This window comes from Gracilinanus agilis, chromosome 1 (assembly GCF_016433145.1).
Source record: "Gracilinanus agilis isolate LMUSP501 chromosome 1, AgileGrace, whole genome shotgun sequence".
Lineage (NCBI taxonomy): Eukaryota > Metazoa > Chordata > Mammalia > Didelphimorphia > Didelphidae > Gracilinanus > Gracilinanus agilis.
Window position 1 is genome coordinate 92,332,336 of NC_058130.1, and position 18,606 is coordinate 92,350,941.

An 18,606-nucleotide genomic window follows, 5' to 3' on the forward strand; every position below is an offset into this window, starting at 1 on the left:
TGTTCCAACCTCCTCCAAGTCCTTTGTTCTCTCCATGAAATAAGGTTCTCAGGTGGCAGGCTCACTTTTAGTTTCTTTATTCCTTCACTGAGCAGGGTCAGGTATTTGACAAGTTGCCTGGGGTAGGGACAGAACCAGAACTAGTATTGCCGGCGACATCTCCCTGCAGTCCAGCCCTAGACTGGATTTCCTGGCTGTTTCCAGAGTACTGCTCACTCTGTCCAAAGGATGATTTCCAAGCCCTGTCCAGAGAGGGCACAGAGAAAGCTTTTGCCTGGCTCACTGGCCCAGCAGTCAATGTCAGACACATCTGCCACATGGCACACTCTGCTGCTCACAAAAGCTAGGCCAGAAGGCCCCAAGCTCCAAAACGTCAGGCGCTGGTCGACGGAGGCAGAGACCAAGAGGTCTGGCCTCAGGAGCCTCAGTCCTGTCACGTGGGCGGCATGAGCAGAAACCACAGAAAACTTCTGCATCGCATGCAAGCAGCTCTTTGGGGTGAGCTCTCGGGGCTCTTGTGAAGAGCCTTGTGGAAGGAGGGGCATTTCCACAGCAACCAGGCAGACGTGGATGGAGCCATCATCACTGCCGCTGGCCACAAGATACTGCCCTGCACGAATCTCTCTGATGTGGAGACTGTTCACCCCACAGCTGTGTGCTTGGATGGTCAGAGAGGGACGTCCAAGATCTAGAGAAAGCAAAAACCCTATCAAAGATAAAGGAATCTAATAAAAGGAATGAGTTACTAAAAAAGACTAATGACTATTCGGAAGGAAAGGAGAACCCCGGGACTGAGAAAGTCGTGAGTGAGGGAAACAGAGCAACGCTTACCACAGGGGAGCTGGGTTCTTCCTGGTGATTTCATGACCCCAAGGCCACGGTCCAAGGTAGCAGTGATGTCCCACAATGCAATGCTTCCGTCTGTGGCCGCACTACACAGGACTACACTTCTGTGAAGGGGGAAGCATTTTCAGATGCTGCTGGACAAAAGGGGTCCAGCTGCCTCACGAGACACTTTCCAGGGCATCAAGAAGAGAATTCCACCCTCTCGCCCATTATTTTTAGCAAGATTTTCATGAAACTCGTTTCATGAGCTGGTGGTGAGGAAATCTAATTGGAGTGGGGTTACTGCTGGTTTTCTCGTTTGGCCCAACCTGCTACCCTAATAGGAAACAGAATACAGGCTCAAGTTTTCAAACTTGGCTGTCAGGGGTATCGGGGCTACTGAGAACAGGGAATAACTGGCTCAACGAGCTGACTGAACTCCAGACACATGCACACATTTGCGGACCACAGCCTCCAGCGTGTACGCCTCCTCCTTCCTCTCCCATCCCTGTATCTTTCTCAAGCCTGTCAGCATCTTTGCTGGCTAATGACAGCTCTGTGTGATTAAGAGACTTCTTTGGTTGTTCAGGCCAAATGCTCAGAATGGTATAAGGGACAGAATCTTGAAACAGTCTCCTACAGAGGCCCAAGGCTTGACTCACCTTGTTCTAGTCCCTGCCTCATATGTAAATGTCTGGACCTTCAGGACACAGCGTTGATGGTAAAAGGATTCTGCTAAGAGCTGTAGTTTCCGAGCCAATTCATCCACCAGAAAGAGCCTTGAAGAAAACAACAGGACGAAATCAAGACTACACAGTTATCTCTCGATGGGACTGTGACAATGAAGTTTATGCCCAAATGATTTCTGATCTGGAATTTGCTGTGCAAATATGTGCATCTTCTCACTTTTGAGGGATGTGATGAATACTGAGATTCTGACATTATGTAACCACAGGCAGTTCATTTAGCCTTACCAAGCCTTGTTTTCCTCTTCTGGGAAATGGAAATAACACCTACCACAGATGCCTGCCATGGCTGGTGAAGGATCAAATGAAAATACAATATGTAAAATGCTTTGGACACTTTAAGAGCTACATAAGTGTTACTATCATGATTAGCTTTGTTCTCTCTTCCTCTCCGGTTTTGTTTGATATAATGCAATACTGTAATACATTATTCCTATTTGGCACTGTGGGGAAACTGGCCCAGTATTATAAATCTGCATTTCTAAATGATAATGTACATGCAGATAAGTGAGAACTTCCTAATTACATTTTCTGGACTATAGTCTCATTCGAAAGTAAGTGAAAAAAGTGTGAAAGGCCTGTCATTTATGTGACCTCTCCTACAAGTTTCTCTAGCAGAGAAGTATTCTTTCCCTGTCCTGTCCCTATCTCCATCTCCCTCTGAAGCTTCTTTAATGTTCCCCCCCACACCCAGAACCAGCAACACCATGGGAAGTGGTCCCTAAAACAGAATGTGCTACTCACTTCACAGATCCATCACTACAGGCTGCAGCCAGGACAAGGCTGAGCCCAGATTGCTGAGGACTGGTCACCACAACAATGGACATGTACCTGAGGTCAGAGACAAAACTATTAATGCCAGTGAAGGAATAATCACTACCCAATGGGCTCTTAGGAACTAAGGCTATTCAATTCCTCTCTAGTTAGAGTTATATAACTTAGATATAGCGATAGCTTTAGCATGACTCAGTAGAGACACATTAGCCATATGGCAACTGCTCAAAAAGACTTTTGTTAAATGTTAGATTTTTTTCCCTATTCAAATTTATCTCAACCCCTTAACAGGACAGAAACATCTCTAAAAGGAGAGACTGTCCCCTCATGAGATCAGGAGTTCCCAAATTGGGAAGCCTGGGGATACACTTGGCTCATCCCTGTCCACTTCATGCTCCCAACCAATTGCTATATCCTATTGATTCTCTATCCATCCTTTCTCCTTTCCCTTTCCCTCACTGCTACCATCCTAGCTCATTTCCTGAAATCTCACGCATGCATTCTTTTAAGACATTTGTACCGATTTTTCTGTTTACATTAGTCTTAATTTTCAAACAGCCCCTTTTATTCTCCCAGAAGCAGAGAAATCATCCTTGTAGCATGGGGTGGGGGGGTGGGGGTGGGAAAGATAAGTCTTTGCCCCTCCACCTAGAATATCTCCTCCATGAAGTTTTTCCCACGCTCTCCCTCCTCTGAGCCCCCAGACCAGTCTATACAACATTAATGGCAATTACTACATTCCACTTTGTACTAGAATTAACTGTCTCTATATTTTCTCCTCAACCAGGACCAGATATTTTGTTATCTCCCAAAGAACGTAGGCCAGGGCTATGCATCAGTAGGTGTGATAATTATTTGCTGAATGAAAAGAAGAACTCATTAGACCAGGGCTTCTAAGAGTTGGCCCTCTCTAACTCTAGGGGCCACACTTTCTCAAGCTCCCCAAATGACTCCCCAAGGTGATATAGTTTACAAAGGTTACCTGGTTTCAGGGTCCATCTTAATAAGCTTGTGCTTGTTCCTCTGGCGGTCCCAGTGCTCATCTAACCGGTGGGAAATCAGATGAGTAACCTGGCAAGTAAGCCCTGCCGGGGTGGTGGGGTCTGGCGTGACCAGGAGTCGATAGCACTGCATCTCAGCCCTGCTGCCAGCGGAGAACAGGAGGGTTCTGAGGTTTGCCTCTGGTTCTCCACCGTTAGTGTTCGCCTCCCACAGTGCCAGGGTCCGAACATTAGAAATGTGGTTATTGATAGTGGCAAGCAAAAAGACTGTGGAGGAAGCAGCCACAAAAGCCAGGATGTTCACTGTTGTGTCTTCACTACTCGTGACCAGGATGTCAGTGATGGTGTTCCCCTCCTGAGACTTCACACTTCCAACATACCTCACACAAGTGAGCTCTCGGCCATGCAGGGACTCCTTTAGGACTGCTTGGCAGCTGCTGCCTCCCTCCTGGGCCTGATACACCATGACATCCCCAGCCTTGATATAGGCAAAGACCATGGTGGCTGGAGTGCTGGTGTAACCCCAAGAACGGTGGCCTCCACCACAGGGCACTACGTGAAGCTTCTCATGGGTCCTTGGGCTCCAGACAACAAAGTCAGTAGAATGGAAGCCAAGGACAAGCAGGTTTCCATCAGGGGCAAAGCTGAGCCCAGCCACCCAGTCCATGCCTTTGCAGGGCTTCTGTTTCCACAGTGGCTGGAGCCGCTGACCCAGCACACTGAGCTGTTGGAAGGAGCCATCCCTGCCTGTACTATAGACGTAGCCCTTGTGGTAGGTCACTGAGGTAACACCTTGTTTCCCATGAATCCCATACAGAAGGTCAACAGGGGCTCCCTCCCCAGGGGAGAGAGAATGATCGGATCCATGGTCAGACTCGTCCCCATCCGTACTGCTGCCTCTCTCCCTTTCTCCTCTCTCTTCCCTGCCTGGTTTGACAGTGGCTGCTCCACAAAAAAACAATAGGAGAGAGCCCCTGCGGTCACCACACACAAAGAAGTCCCCTTGGGGTAAGAAGGTGAGGCAGGTGTGCCACCTTTGTTTGCAGAGGGGCAGAACATAGCGCCGGCGCTCAACCACCTTGTCTACCCTTCCCAAAGGGCAGAAGGAGACATCTAGCCATGACAAGACCCCATCTGGGCCAGACAAAAAAAGGGCACAACACGAATCATGCCTTAATGGATCCTGGGGCTGGCGTGTGACCCAGCTCAGTCCATGGACCTTCCCCTTATAAATCTTCAGTTCCTTTGCCTCTTGTGGGTAGTGGAGGGGAAATATTTTAATGTGACCCTCCAAGTTCCCCAGTGCACATATCACACTGCCACCAGGCAGCTGAACTGCATCCAGCAAATTGTAGGACTGGTAATTGATATCATCCAGGATGAACTTCCACTGTTTAATTGTCAAGTCATATAGATAAACAGCTCCAATGTCAGTCATCACAAGAAGCCATGAGCTACTGACTAAAGTTAAAGCTTTTGGAGATCCCTTCTTTGTAAAAGAGCTGAAACTGAGTGGCAAGAGACTGTTGCCCAGAAGCCCGTTCCCTAGAAGGGGCCAAAGTCTAATGCCTGAATCGGCCCCCCCTGTGACCAGCCAGGCTTGTGTCCGGTGCACAGCCACAGCCCTGATGCTACGACCTTTGTGTCCTTTAAAGGTCTGGACTATTTCACCAATGTAATTCCATACAATGCAAGCTGAATCCTCACCAATGCTAACGATATAACTGTCCAGGAGCTGGATGGACCATACCCTGGACTGGTGACCGTAACACACTAGGATACATTGAACTAAGCTGAGAGGGGCCCTCAGGTCCCCCACTCTCCAGACCCGAATGCTCCGGTCATCAGAGGCCGAGGCTAAAAGGCCTTTACTCTCCAGGTAGCAGATACTGAAGATGACTCCATCATGCCCATTTATCCTTCTTTCTACTTTGACTCTTCTTTCCTCACCAGTGAAATCAGCTGGGTGCCAAATCACAAGCTGGTTAAAGACGGTGCCGGCAACCAGCACCAGCTCCTGCCAGTCCTTCCCCACCAAGCAAGCAGAATAGATAATACATGTCTCTTCACAGTGTACCTCCTGCAAGGTCTGCTGATGGATGTGGTCATACAGGACCACTGAGTTGTGTCCCAGGGCTAGGGCCAAGGCAAGAGTGGCTTTTCCAGGGCCCTGGACCCAGTGAAGATCCCAGATCCAGTCATGAAGTTCACAAAGCTGGGACATCCACGTCAGACTCACTGCCTTCTCTCCCCAGCTCAATGTCAGGACACGGAGGCCTTTGCTTCCAAAGACAGCCACGGTTGTCTCTGATGCCTTTGTAGAGGATGGGCTCGGAAGTTCCCTGATGCCATGGATGTAATAATGACTGAGAACACTTGGCACAAACTTGGTCACTACAAGCTGCCCTCCAGATTCCAAGCAATAGATTAGTAGGTTAGGCCCTTCACCTAGATTGCAAAATAGTATAATAAAACCAAGATTACCATCACGTATATTCAGAGGAAGATGAATCCCTATTAATGTGACCTTAGAAGAAATGTGGAGCTCATAAAACCCTATTCTAGAATTGTACATTCAGAGGCAGAAGGGATGTCAGATCTTCAATCTCCTCATTTTGTGGAAGTCCAGAGCGTTTAACTGATCAAGGTCATAAAGGAGTAGCAAGTGACCTGAGGTTTTTTGTTGTTGTTCTTTTTAATGAACTTTCCTTTTATTATTTTTTTTACTAACATATATGAATAACTTTTTAACAAATGCTTTCTGACCTTTTGCAATCCAGATTTTCTCCCTCCCTCCTCCTCCCCTCTCCCCAGGCAGCAATCTGATACAGGCTATTCTAGTGTTGTCATGTAATACACACTTCCCCTCTCCTCATGTTGTGTTGTGAAAGACATATATCACACATATAAGAAAAAACTCATGAAGGAAGAAATAAGGCAAGAAATGGCATGGTTTGGTCTGCTTCATACTCTGACAGTTCCTTCTATGGCTGTGGATAGCACTTTTCATCATCAGACCCTTGGGGTTATCTTGGATCCTTGTATTGCTGATAATTAATCCTTCACAGTTGATCATCATCATATTTCCATTACTGTATACCAGTGATTCCCAAAGTGGGCGCTATTGCCCCCTGGTGGGTGCTGCAGCAATCCAAGAGGACGGTGATGGCCACAGGTGCATTTATCTTTCCTATGAACTATTAAAATTTTTTAAAATTAAAATTTATTAAAATTTTTTAAAAAATTAATTTCCAAGGGGCTAAGTAATATTTTTTCTGGAAAGGGGGCGGTGGGCCAAAAAAGTTTGGGAACTGCTGCTGTATACCATATTCTCCTGGTTCTGCTTACTTCACCTTGTATCAGTTCATAGAAGTCTTTCCAAGTTTTTCTGAAATAATCCTATTCATTTTTTATGACACAATATTATTCCATTACAAGCACATACCATAACTCATTCAGCCATTGCCCAATTGATGAATATCTCTTTAGTTTCCAAGTCTTTGCTTCTATAGAGAGTTGCTCTATTTTTGTACACACAGGTGCTTTTCTTTTCTGTATGATCTCTTTGGGATATAAACCTAGTAGTGGTATTGCTGGACCAAAGGGTCTGCAGTCTTGTAACCTTTTGGGCACAGCTCCAAATTGCTCTCCAGAATGGTTGTATTAATTCATATTTCCACCAATAGTCTATCAGTGTTCCAATTTTCCCAAATCATCTCCAGCATTTATCTTTTTCTTTTTTGTCATATTAGCCAATCCAATAGGTGTGAAGTGATATCTCACAGTGGTTTTAAATTTGCATTCCTCTAATCAATAGTGATTTTGAACTTTTTTTCATGACTGTATATTTTTGATTTCTTCATCTGAGAACTGACTGCTCATGTCCTTTGAACATTTATCAATTGAGAAATGACTTGTATTCTTAGATATGTGCCTCAGTTCTCTATATATTTGAGAAATGAGCCTTTTTCAGAAATACTTGCTATAAAAATTTGTTTCCCTTCCAATCTTGGCTGCATTGGTTTTGTTTGTACAAAACCTTTTTTAATTTAACAAAAATTATCCATTTTACTTCTTGTAATGTTTTCTATGTTTTATTTGGTCATAAATTCTCTTATGGGTCTGACAGGTAAACTATTCTGTGCTCCCTTAATTTGTTGATGGTATCACCCTTTATTTCAAGATCATTTTTCTATTTTATCTTGGTATATGGTGTGAGATGTTGGTCTGTGCCCAGTTTCTCCCATTCTATTTTCCTAGCAATTTTTTTTCCCCAGCAATTTTTGTGAAATGATGAATTCTTCTCCCAAAAGCTTGCATCTTTGGGTTTACTCAATACTAAGTTACTATGATCATTTACTAGTGTGTATTGATTACATAATCTACTCCACTGGTCTACCATTCTGTATCTTGGCCAGTACCTGAATATTTTGATGATTATTGCTTTATAGCACAGTTTGAGATCTGGTATGGTTAGTCCTCTCTCCTTCACATTTTTTTCTTTATTAAATCCCCTGATATTATTGACCTTTTTGTTCTTCCAGATGAATTATTATTTTTCTAGCTCTATGAAATAGTTTTTAGGAAATTTGATTGGTATGGTACTGAATAGGTAAATTCATTTATGCAGAATTGCCATTTTTATTATATTGGCTCTGCCTATCCACGAGCAATTAATATTTTTCCAACTGTTTAGGTCTGACTTTCTATGTATGTAATGTGTTTTGTAACTGTGGTCATATAGTTATTGAGTTTGTTTTAGCAGATATACTTCTGGGTATTTTATATTATCTTCAATTATTTTGAATAGAATTTCTCTTTCTAGCTCTAGCTGCTGGACTTTGTTGGGGGTATATAGAAATGCTAATGATTTAGGAATGTTTATTTTATATTCTGCAACTTTGCTAAAGATGTTAGCTGTTTCAATTAGTTTTTTACTTGACTGGAATTTTTTTCAAGTATACTGCAAAGTATCTTTTTTTTTTAAAGTATCTGCAAAGACTACTAATTTTGTTTCTTCATTGCCTATTCTATTTCCTTTGATTTCTTTTTCTTCTAATTGCTAGAGGAAGCATTTCCAGCACAATCTTGAATAACAATGGTGATAATGGGCACCTTTTTTGCTTTGCCCCAGTCCTTACTGGGAAAACTTCCAATTTATCTCCATTAGAGATGATACTTGCTAATGAGAGATATCATTTATAATTTTAAGGAAAGTTCCATTTATTCCAGTGTTCTTGAATGTTTTTGTAGCTTTTTCTGCATCTACTGATATATGACCATATGGTTTCTGTTGCTTTTATTTCTGATATGGTCAATTATGCTAATAGTTTTCTTAATATTGAACCATTCCTGCATTCCTGGTATAAAACCCTCCTGATCATGGTATATGATCCATGTAATATATTGCTATAATCCCCTTGCAAAGATTTTTGCATGGGTATTAATCAAGAAGATTACTCTATAGTTTTCTTTTTCTTTTTCAGGTTTAGGTACCAGCACCATATTTGTATCATATAAGGAATTTGGTAGAATTGCCAACCTGAGATTTTAAAACTAGGTCTTCTGACTCCAAATCCACTATTCACCAAGACAACATAACTGTTTTTAATAATAATAGCTAACAATGGCATAGCACCTACTGTGATGGTGCTAAGTCTTTTACAAATATTATTTCACTTGTTGTTTTTTTTTTAAACCCTTACTTTCCATCTTGGAGTCAATACTGTGTATTGGCTCCAAGGTAGAAGAGTGGCAAGGGTAGGCAATGGGGGTCAAGTGACTTGCCCAGGGTCACATGGCTGGGAAGTATCTGAGGCCATATTTGAACCCAGGACCTTCTGTCTCTAGGCCTGGCTCTCAACCCACTGAGCTACCCAGCTGCCCCCTATTATTTCATTTGTGTCCTCACAACAAACCTGGGAGGTAGGTACTATTATTATCCCCATTTTGCAGATAAGAAAATTGGAGCAAACATCAAATGACTGGCCCAGGGTTACGCAGCTAGTAACTATCTGAGGCTATATTTGAACCCAGGTTTACCTTGCTTTGTTTGCTTTATTAACATCTTATGTTTATATAAAAATTTTAATATTTTGTATCAACTAGCCCAATTTAGCATCATGAATGCCCTAATCACCTGCCATATAGAGTAGTTATTATTACTAGCAGACTTTACTGATCAAGAACTATAACTGTATCACAGAGAAGTAAAGTAACCTAAAGTTACATAGTGAGCTAGCCAGTATTAGAGCTCAATTTCCTTCCTATCAATTTTAGATTCTTTTCACAAAGATTATAAAACTTAATAGTAAAAAGTGTTAAATAACCAATTAAAATGTGTGCCTATTTACACTTAATTTGAATCTCAGATTCTTCATCAGTAAAATGATGACAATGTCCAGTGCTTAGCCACATGGTTTTGAAGATCAAATGAGATAATATATGTAATACTTTGCAAACCTCAAAATGCTATATATTCAGTTATCATCATTAAAATCTGTTATTTTCCTTCAGGTTTCTTTGTTTTTCCCATTCATTTTATTTTCTTTCTGTATCATTTTAATTAGTATGTACTAATTCTGGTTTTGCTGGTCCCCCCACCCCATCCTACCCAACTAAACTGTATGATTTTTCCTTATATTAGTAGATGATTAACAAATTGTGTTTCATCATTTGTCAATTATCTGTTAATATCCTTTGGTCATTTATCTCTTGGAGACTAGGAGTTAACCTTTTTTAAGTGCCTTATACATTTTAATTTTTCATGTCCTATGTCCAATACTTGAATAGATCTATAACCCCAATGATGTGGCAGTCCCCTTTTAATGACACAGATGACAAGCCCTCCACATTTTCTCTATTCATGTGACTTTTGTCCACAAATTTTATTATCCCACATGATGGGGCCTTTTTCTCTTTCCCCCTCTTAAACACTGTGTGAGTGCCAGTACATTGCAAGTTACTCTTGATCTTTCTACACCACCAGTCTACCTGTTTTTTTCAGTCAAGAACTACTTGGCTACATTTGATATCCCTTCTTGCATGCAAGTGACTGTTGGTAATTTGACAGTCTATTTAAGTTCAATAGACAGCTATGATCATTTTTGTGATTCTTTAGAAATCATGGTATTCCATGACTCACACAAAAGGTCACTAAAATAATACTGATGATTAAAAGATGATTTTTTTTTGTTTCTAGGGCTGGGCTTATTAAAATTGAGGCAGAATTTTCTGAATGTAATACAGTTGGCTCCCCCCCCCCCTTTAGTTCTCAGCTGGGCTTCATGTCTGGGGTATCTAACATATTTATATTGTTAGATAAACTCAAGGAGATGTCCATCCCAACTCTAGGTTGTATTTAGTTTTCTATTGACATATTCTTCCCCTGCTTCCCCCCTTAAGAACAGGGCTATTTTGTTTTTGCATCCTGAATGCTTCACATATAAAAGGAGCTTAATGTTTGTTGAATGAAACTTCATTATCATGGCCACCAATATAAGAGCATTGCATCATGGAGTGGATGCATGGATGTAGCCAAAAAGCAGGGTCAAATGTTACCCTGAAACTTACTAGCTGGGTGACCTCAGGTCTCTGAGGCCATTTATGATCTTCTGCCTGGATAAAAAAGGCATTCTTCACCGACTCCATTTTTTAAATGACAGGGCAATTGAGAGAAAAAGGAATTCTGACTGTCAATCTTATTTAGGAGGCACTAGTGTTCAGGGGCTTAATTCAATTAGTATGATGTCATTTGTAAACAGGCAAATTTGGAGGCCTTCAGGATCCATAAAGAATGACTATTCCCTATGAACTCTGTGCCAGCCATTCTTCAAGGTGGAGATAAACCCCACTGGGCAGCATGTGTGTCTTATCCCTTGATTATCTTAATAATCAGAGAATATCACTAAACAAAGTTACCTCTCCAGCTGAACTAATCAGGACTCTTATATGACAATGACACAATCTTAAAGACATGTAAAACAACTTGTTAGAAGAAAATCTTCATACTTTTGACATGTCCATAATTTTCATAAAGAATTTATAAAGATGATAAAATAGGCAGATGGGTCAGTAGTTACAATCCTTTCTTTTTTCCTATTCTTTTGGTATTTCCCCCTTTTTCAACTATCTTGAGAATTGACATCCTCACTGACATATGTTGCTTTCAGCACTGCCTTCCTCTGATCCAGTAGCTCTCCCACCTTCTGAATAATCTTCTGTAGAGCCACTTCTACTCACTCACTTGGCACATGGGGCACTGAGATATTAAGAGTATAAATATGAAGGTTTCATCATCCCTGAAGAAAATAGTTTGCTATAGAAATGTTAACAGATTTTTGCTTTTGTGTTCTGACACTTTTCACCTTTAAACCATTTGAGGATGATTTGGCTAAACTGAGTTTTACATTAGTTTTCTGCAAACTTATTTTCTCTTATACTGGTTTCTGCTGTCTTATTGGGAAATATTATTACTAACACTCCACTAACATCCTTTATATAATTTGTAAAATTACATAATTTATATGATATTTTCTCAATGTTTCTAGTTATGTAGAAATTATATTACTAAGCAATTTGTTTTATTTCTACTAATCCTACTAATCTAATAATGAAAAAGCTATGTCTCATCTTCATTAATTATATTTTCCCACCCTTTTTAGTTTATGTTTGTCATTCAGCTAGAAAATTCACTGCAGTATGAAATAATTAATATTTATATAGCACTTTAAAGCTTACAAAGCTTTTAAAATACATTACCTCATTTCCCAACAGTCTTGATATAAGTACTGCATGAAAAAAGTCTAAATTTATTTCCCACCACACCGCTAATCACTTTTCTTAAGTACATTTATTAACTAATAAGTCCTTCCCCTAAAATTTATTTCCTAAAGGTTTATCAAACAGAAACCTTTTCTCCCTTTGACATTTCCACTACACAAATTTATCAGCCAATCCAGACCCTACTAGCTATCATCTAGAGCAGGGGTCGGCAACATATGGCTCTTTCTGCAGGAGCCATAAAGTCAATTTTTTTTAGGCCCTGTTACAGGAGCCGCACTGTGAGCACTGTACAGCTCTCACGAAATTACATTTTAAAAAATGTGGCGTTTATGGCTCTCATGGCCAAAAAGGTTGCCGACCCCTGATCTAGACACTCCCTAAGACAGTTTCCTTTCTTTCCTAAGAAGTTTAGTGCCTCAGGCAGCTAGATGGCTCAGTGGAACCAGGCCCAAACGTGGGAGGTCTTGGGTTCAAATCTGAATTCTAGATTTGCGTGACCCTTGACAAGTCATTTGACCCCCATTGCCTAGCCCTTACCATTCTTCTGCCTTGGAACCAATACACAATACTGATTCTAAGACAGAAGGTAAGGATTAAAAAAAAAAAAGTTTAGTGCCCAACTCACAACTCTTTCCTCTCCATTTCTTGCCTAAAGGATATCTACAAATACTGATACCCTCAAATACTCTAACTTGCCAGTTCCTTAATTTATTCTATTCCAATGATCTATTCCTCCTCTCCACACCAGTTATACACCAAGATAATTACATCTTTGACCTTTCCATCACACAAGTGTTCTACTAACATGTTCGTGCACTCTGAAATTCCTTTATCTAATCATAACCTTTTATCATTCCACCTTTCCCTATGCCTTAACTCCTATTCTTGTTCTTTGTCCTTTTTGTGACCTCCATTCCCTTCACTCCTTGGTTCTTCCCTAGGCTACTGTCCTTGCCCTGACTATACTCTCATCCCTTCCCTACTTCAACCAATTAACAAACCAACCTAATTCTATGCTTTCCTCCAACTACTGATTCCTTTGCCTTCTTGTTCAAAGCTTATGCCTTGCCAAGTCCCAGTCTTGGATTACTTCCACCATTTGCATCCTTCATTCTTCTTCATGTGCTCCTGTAAAGAGCTGAAGAAGATCACAAAATTGTGCTGACAAAGCCCACTATAAATTTTTTTCTGAACTTAATGGTGTTATAGGTGGTTACAACAGGTCCCTCCTGACAACAACAAGGGAAATATTCCTTAATTAATTCAATAACCCACTCTCCATAGTTGCTATTCCAAATCTTCTCATTTCTCCAAGGACTTCACCTCATAGTTTACCATCACTCTCAAAAAAAAAAGAGAGAACATTCACAAAAAAGGTTTCCTATCTCCCATCTCTCAGACATCACCTTGCCATTTTTTCCAACCTCAGGTGAAGAGGTGGCATTTCTTATTGCCAAGACAAACCCCTCTACATAAATCTATGAATACATTCCCTCCCTATGAATTGTCACCACTATCATCCCCAGTTCTTCTCTTCAAGTGTTTTATCTATGGACCTTTTTATGCTACTTATAAATATGACCAAACCTCAACCAAAAATACTTGATCCAATCATCACCTCTTCTTTTATTTAACATACTTCTTTATAATGGCTAAACTTGAGAAAGGATTGAACCTTCTTTAATTGGCTTTTGACATGATTCAACTGAAACTGCCTTTTCTAGTTACCAATGATCTCTTGATTATCAAATTTAAAGACCTTTTCTTGGCTGCCAACTTGATTCTTCTATGTTACCTCTCAATCAACCAACAAGCATTTATTAAGCACCTACCGTATGCTAGGCACTATACTAAGTACTGGGGATAAAAAAAGAGGCAAAAGACAGCCCCTGCCCTCTCAGAGCTTACAATCTAACAGCTTCTCTGCTCAATGAGCTCCAATGCTCCCCTAATTACCATCAGGATTAGTTTATAAAGTCCTCCAAATGGCATTTAAAATCCCTTAAGACATTGCTGGTGGAGTTGTGAATTGATCCAACCATTCTGGATGGCAATTTGGAACTATGCCCAAAGGGTGCTAAAAGACTATCTGCCTTTTGATCCAGCCATACCACTGCTGGGTTTGTACCCCAAAGAGATCATAGGGAAAAAGACATTTACAAAAATATTTATAGCAGAACTCTTTGTACTGGCAAAAAACTGGAAAACAAGGGTATGTCCTTCAATTGGAGAATGGCTGAACAAATTGTGGTATCTGTTGGTGATGGAATACTATTGTGCTCAAAGGAATAATGAACTGGAGGAATTCCATGTGAACTGAAAAGACCTCCAGGGATTGATGCAGAGTGAAAGGAGCAGAGCCAGAAGAACACTGTACACAGAGACTGATACACTGTGGTAAAATTGAATGTAATCAACTTCTGTACTAGCAGCAATGCAATGACCCAGGATAATTCTGAGGGACTTATAAGAAGAACGCTATCCACATCCAGAGGAAGAACTGTGGGAGTAGAGACACAGAAGAAAAACAACTGCCTGATCACATGGGATGATGGGAGATATGACTGGGGAATGTAGATTCTAAGTGACCAACCCTAGTGCAAATATCAATAATATGGAAATAGGTCTTAGATCAGTGACACATGTAAAACCCAATGGAAATGTGCATTGGTGGGGGAGGGGGGAAGGGTGGTTTTAGGGGGAGGAGAGAAAGAACATGAATCATGTAACCATGGAAAAATTTTCTGGGGAAAAAAAATAAATAAAAAAAATAAAAACCGACGAATAAATAAATAAATAAAATTCCCTAGAACTTGGACCATTCTTACTTTCCCATTCTTTTTGCCCTTTATATCCCCTTCTACATACCTGGCTACACTGGCCTACTTATAGTTTTTTGAATATGCCACACTGATCTCTGTTCACACCGGCTTTCTCCCAGGCTTGAAAAGTTCTTGCCCTCTTTCCTCTGCCTTAGTTTCCCTGGCTTCCTTTACGTGTCAGCTTAAATTTCACCTTCTGCAGGTAGGACCTTTCCCAGTCTCCTTAGCTCCTTAAGGGAGACTGTTTATCTTATATGTACCAAGTTATTTACCTATTGTTTCTTCCTTTATAATGTATACTCCTTGAAGACAATTACTATTTTTTGCCTTTCTTTGCAACTCCAGCGTTTGGTAAGATGCCTGGCACACAGCAAGTGCTCAAAAAATGTTTGGTGACTAACTGTATTTGGTTGGTCTGGTATCTTAATTTTGTTCCACTAATCTATTTTTGTGTGTGCATAAACAACCACGCAGTTGCTAGAGGCCAGTTATCCATGGGCCTGGTAGTTACTAAATCATGGAGCCATGGATATGCTGATAGTCTAATATTTCTGGAGCTAAGAACATAAGAGATGCCTAGTTACCCTAGTGTGGTATAAAGTACTGAAGTAGCAAGGTGGCCCGAGATAGCTAACTTCTTTGACTGTGTTGGTCACTTAGGCCTGTAGTTATAAAACTCTAAACCTGTGAGCAGAGGGGTTTTTTTTGGCATAGGGACTACTGAAAAAGCTGGATAAAAGAGCAAGAGGTAAAGGGGTTGGTTTAAATTTTGGTACAAAACAGTTCAACAGGCACCAGCCTTTAGCTATTTTGGTGGGTTGGGAGTAGGCGGCATTTCTACTTTATTAAAGGGTAGAGCTGGTTCCCCTGAGTTTTTCTATTTCAGCATTTTCAGGAAGCCAAGGTATGCTTTTTACAAAGATCCCAAACGTTATCTGTTTTGTACAGGGTTCCAAATGCCCCTTCCAGGAAGCTACCTTGTCAAACTCAAGGTAAAGGAAGAACTAGGTCTCAAGTCAAAAAAGACTGGGCCCCTCTTACTATCTGTGTGATCTTGAGAAAGTTATTTTCTGGGCCTCACAGGTCCTCTTTCTCTAGAATATGTATTTGATGATATCTATGGTCCTTTTCAGCTCTAGATGCTACTATCCTCTTATGTGCCAAGAAAAAATGTTAGAGCCACAAGCCTGATGCACTTGGCTAACTGAGTGAGAGTGTTGCCATCAGCTTTCCTGTGCTGCTAGCTTCTCCCAGAGTCTGTCGTCCTAGTTGGAGAACTTTTCCTGTCTTGGGATCACAGGTGCTCAGAGAGCAGGTACCTCATCCAATCCTGCAGTTAGGAGATAAGAGAAAGCAAGGCCAAGGGAAGTGACTTATCCAGGCTCGCTTGTCACTAACTCTCTGCTTCTTTTCTGGGCTGGTTCCTCCATCTCACACTCTGGTCCTGGTTAACTGCTTCTCGGTTTACTGTCCTGGAGGTACCGTTTCTAGCCGGAGCTCAGAAAGCTGGCCAGGCCCCTTCCTATCACCTTCGCTGATCCCAGACTAGGCTTTTACACAAGGCATTCTACTCCACTACCTTGTGGGGCAAAAAGAAAGCGCGGTGTCGCTGGGGAAGCGACTCGCCCAAGCGCACTATGCGAGGTTTTTCCATGCAGCTGTGTCCCGCAGAGGAAGGATTCTCGGCTTCTCCCGGGTCTGCACACGTGCGCGCGCCCTCAGGCCCCGCCCAGCACCGGTTGGGGGCAGAGGGACCCTTACCTGCCAGGACTTGGTCCCCCACGCACTGCAGGGCGGTGACTGGAGCGAGCAGTAGCAGAGACTGCGCCTTCCCCACGGGAGGTTCCATGATAAAGGTAGAGACCGCTCTACACCGGCACGCACGCACGCACGCACGCACGCACGCACGCACGCAGGATCCTAACAGGGCGCCTTCCTCGCACGCGCAGGGGAGGCGACACCACAACCAATGGAGCAGCGTGTTATTTATCGCTTTCTCTGGCTAAACCTTCCAAGGCTGGCAGTCATTGGTCCACTTTATTTCAAAACGATCCTACGAGTGATTATAGTCCAGGGAAAGGCCGTTCCTACGGGAAGCCAATGAGCCCAAATCTGCTGCTTTGGAACATTTAATAGCTGCGGGAGGCGTGGCCGCTGCACATTCCTTTGACCCTACCGGCTCCCAGTTCCTTTACAGGGATGAGACTATGTAGTGCTTTGAACCTCGCCCCCTCGAGTTTTACAGAAACAGGCTGGGTCACGCGAATGTTTAATTTTTTTATTTGGCCCTTTTAGAAGGTCCTCGGGGCCAGGGGTGAAGGCGTGGTGCGTGGGAGGCACCGAGGAGAGGGGGGAGACGGGACCTGCATAGATCCTCGGTGTCAGTGGATTTCCTAGGGGGGAGGCGGGGCAAGGGCTCCGCTCGTCACTAACCGTTCCCGCCGTTAGACTAGGTGCCCAAACCTCCCAAGAGCCTATAAGGTGGCCCTTCCATCGAATTCCCAGGACCCAGAACCCTGTCTCCTTCGCTGGGGGTGTGGATCAAGACTGGAAACTACCGACCGTAATAACAAAAAAACATCTCGAGACTTCTTTAAAGAGCCGGGTTACTCGTCACTTCTGGACACGAGCCTGCTCTGCCCATAGGAAAGGCGGCAGGTGACCAGTATTTGGACTCAACTGCAGAGTAGGGTGTAGACCCAAATATCATTCCGAACCAAGCCCCAGGCCTCAACTTTGGGTGAGCCTTTTTGTGCAGACCAAGTTTCTTGCAGGAGATAGCTCAAGACTAGTTTCCAGAGATGATCTTGAGTGTCCTCAGATAGAGCAGCCCCAAGCTGCCCCTTCTTTCATGAATCTGGTAGGCTTATATCAATTATGAACTTTTCCTCTGCTGGTCAGTCACTACAAAACATTCTCAGAAGAAAGGGAGAGATCTACCTTAGGATGACTAGGTGGAGAAACAAAGAGAGGACTCTTTGGTTTTGTTCTCCTAAGATGTAACTCTAAGGTTACATCTGTAACATGGTGGGGGTGTGAAAGAGAAGGGGGTGGGGGAGAATACACACACACCAGAATGAACCCCACTACCTGCAGGAGCATTTGCATATATCAGTGGATGTGGCATGGTAGTACACAAGTCACCAGTTGCATATGTATGATAATATGAGCAGAGATAACAAAGCAGTGCCAGGAACCAAAAGGGGCAGTGACTGTTCCCATTTCAGAAGAGATGCAGACTAAGGGCATTTTCTGACTCCTTTAGTTTATGGCAAGCACCTCTGAGGTTGCAAATAGGCAACTGCTCTTCAAGAAGAGCCCCCAGGACCTAGCTTATCAGTTACCTACTGCTCACAAAGAACACACAACTTTAAATGGAAAAAAAAATCACTTCACCCTTCTGTAAAATTGTTACTATTGCACTTTAAATTTCCCTTTTCCCCCCAATAATTTAATACTTCGGCATGATTAAAGCCTATTCTCCCCTGAGAAGAAACCATTGCTATGTGCCCATATATGGTATCATCCCTCACCCTGCTGCTGGCAAGGGTTCTAGTCCTGGCTCTGTCATCAACACAGTGTGACCTCTGGCAAGTCACTTCTTCCTAGGTCTCAGTTCCTCCTATGTAAAATGAGGGTGCCTGATGAGCTGAT

General features: G+C 42.3%; 1 protein-coding gene across 1 annotated transcript; it reads right to left on the minus strand.

The window, feature by feature from the left end:
• Positions 1 to 1,483: 1,483 nt before the first annotated feature.
• On the minus strand, positions 1,484 to 16,801 carry WDR6 (WD repeat domain 6). The gene is made up of 4 exons (XM_044679817.1): positions 16,714 to 16,801; positions 3,328 to 5,794; positions 2,316 to 2,402; positions 1,484 to 1,604 (listed from the first exon to the last, which is right to left on the minus strand). The coding sequence occupies exons 1-4, from the start codon at positions 16,799 to 16,801 to the stop codon at positions 1,484 to 1,486; spliced, it is 2,763 nt and encodes a 920-aa protein (XP_044535752.1).
• Positions 16,802 to 18,606: the final 1,805 nt, after the last annotated feature.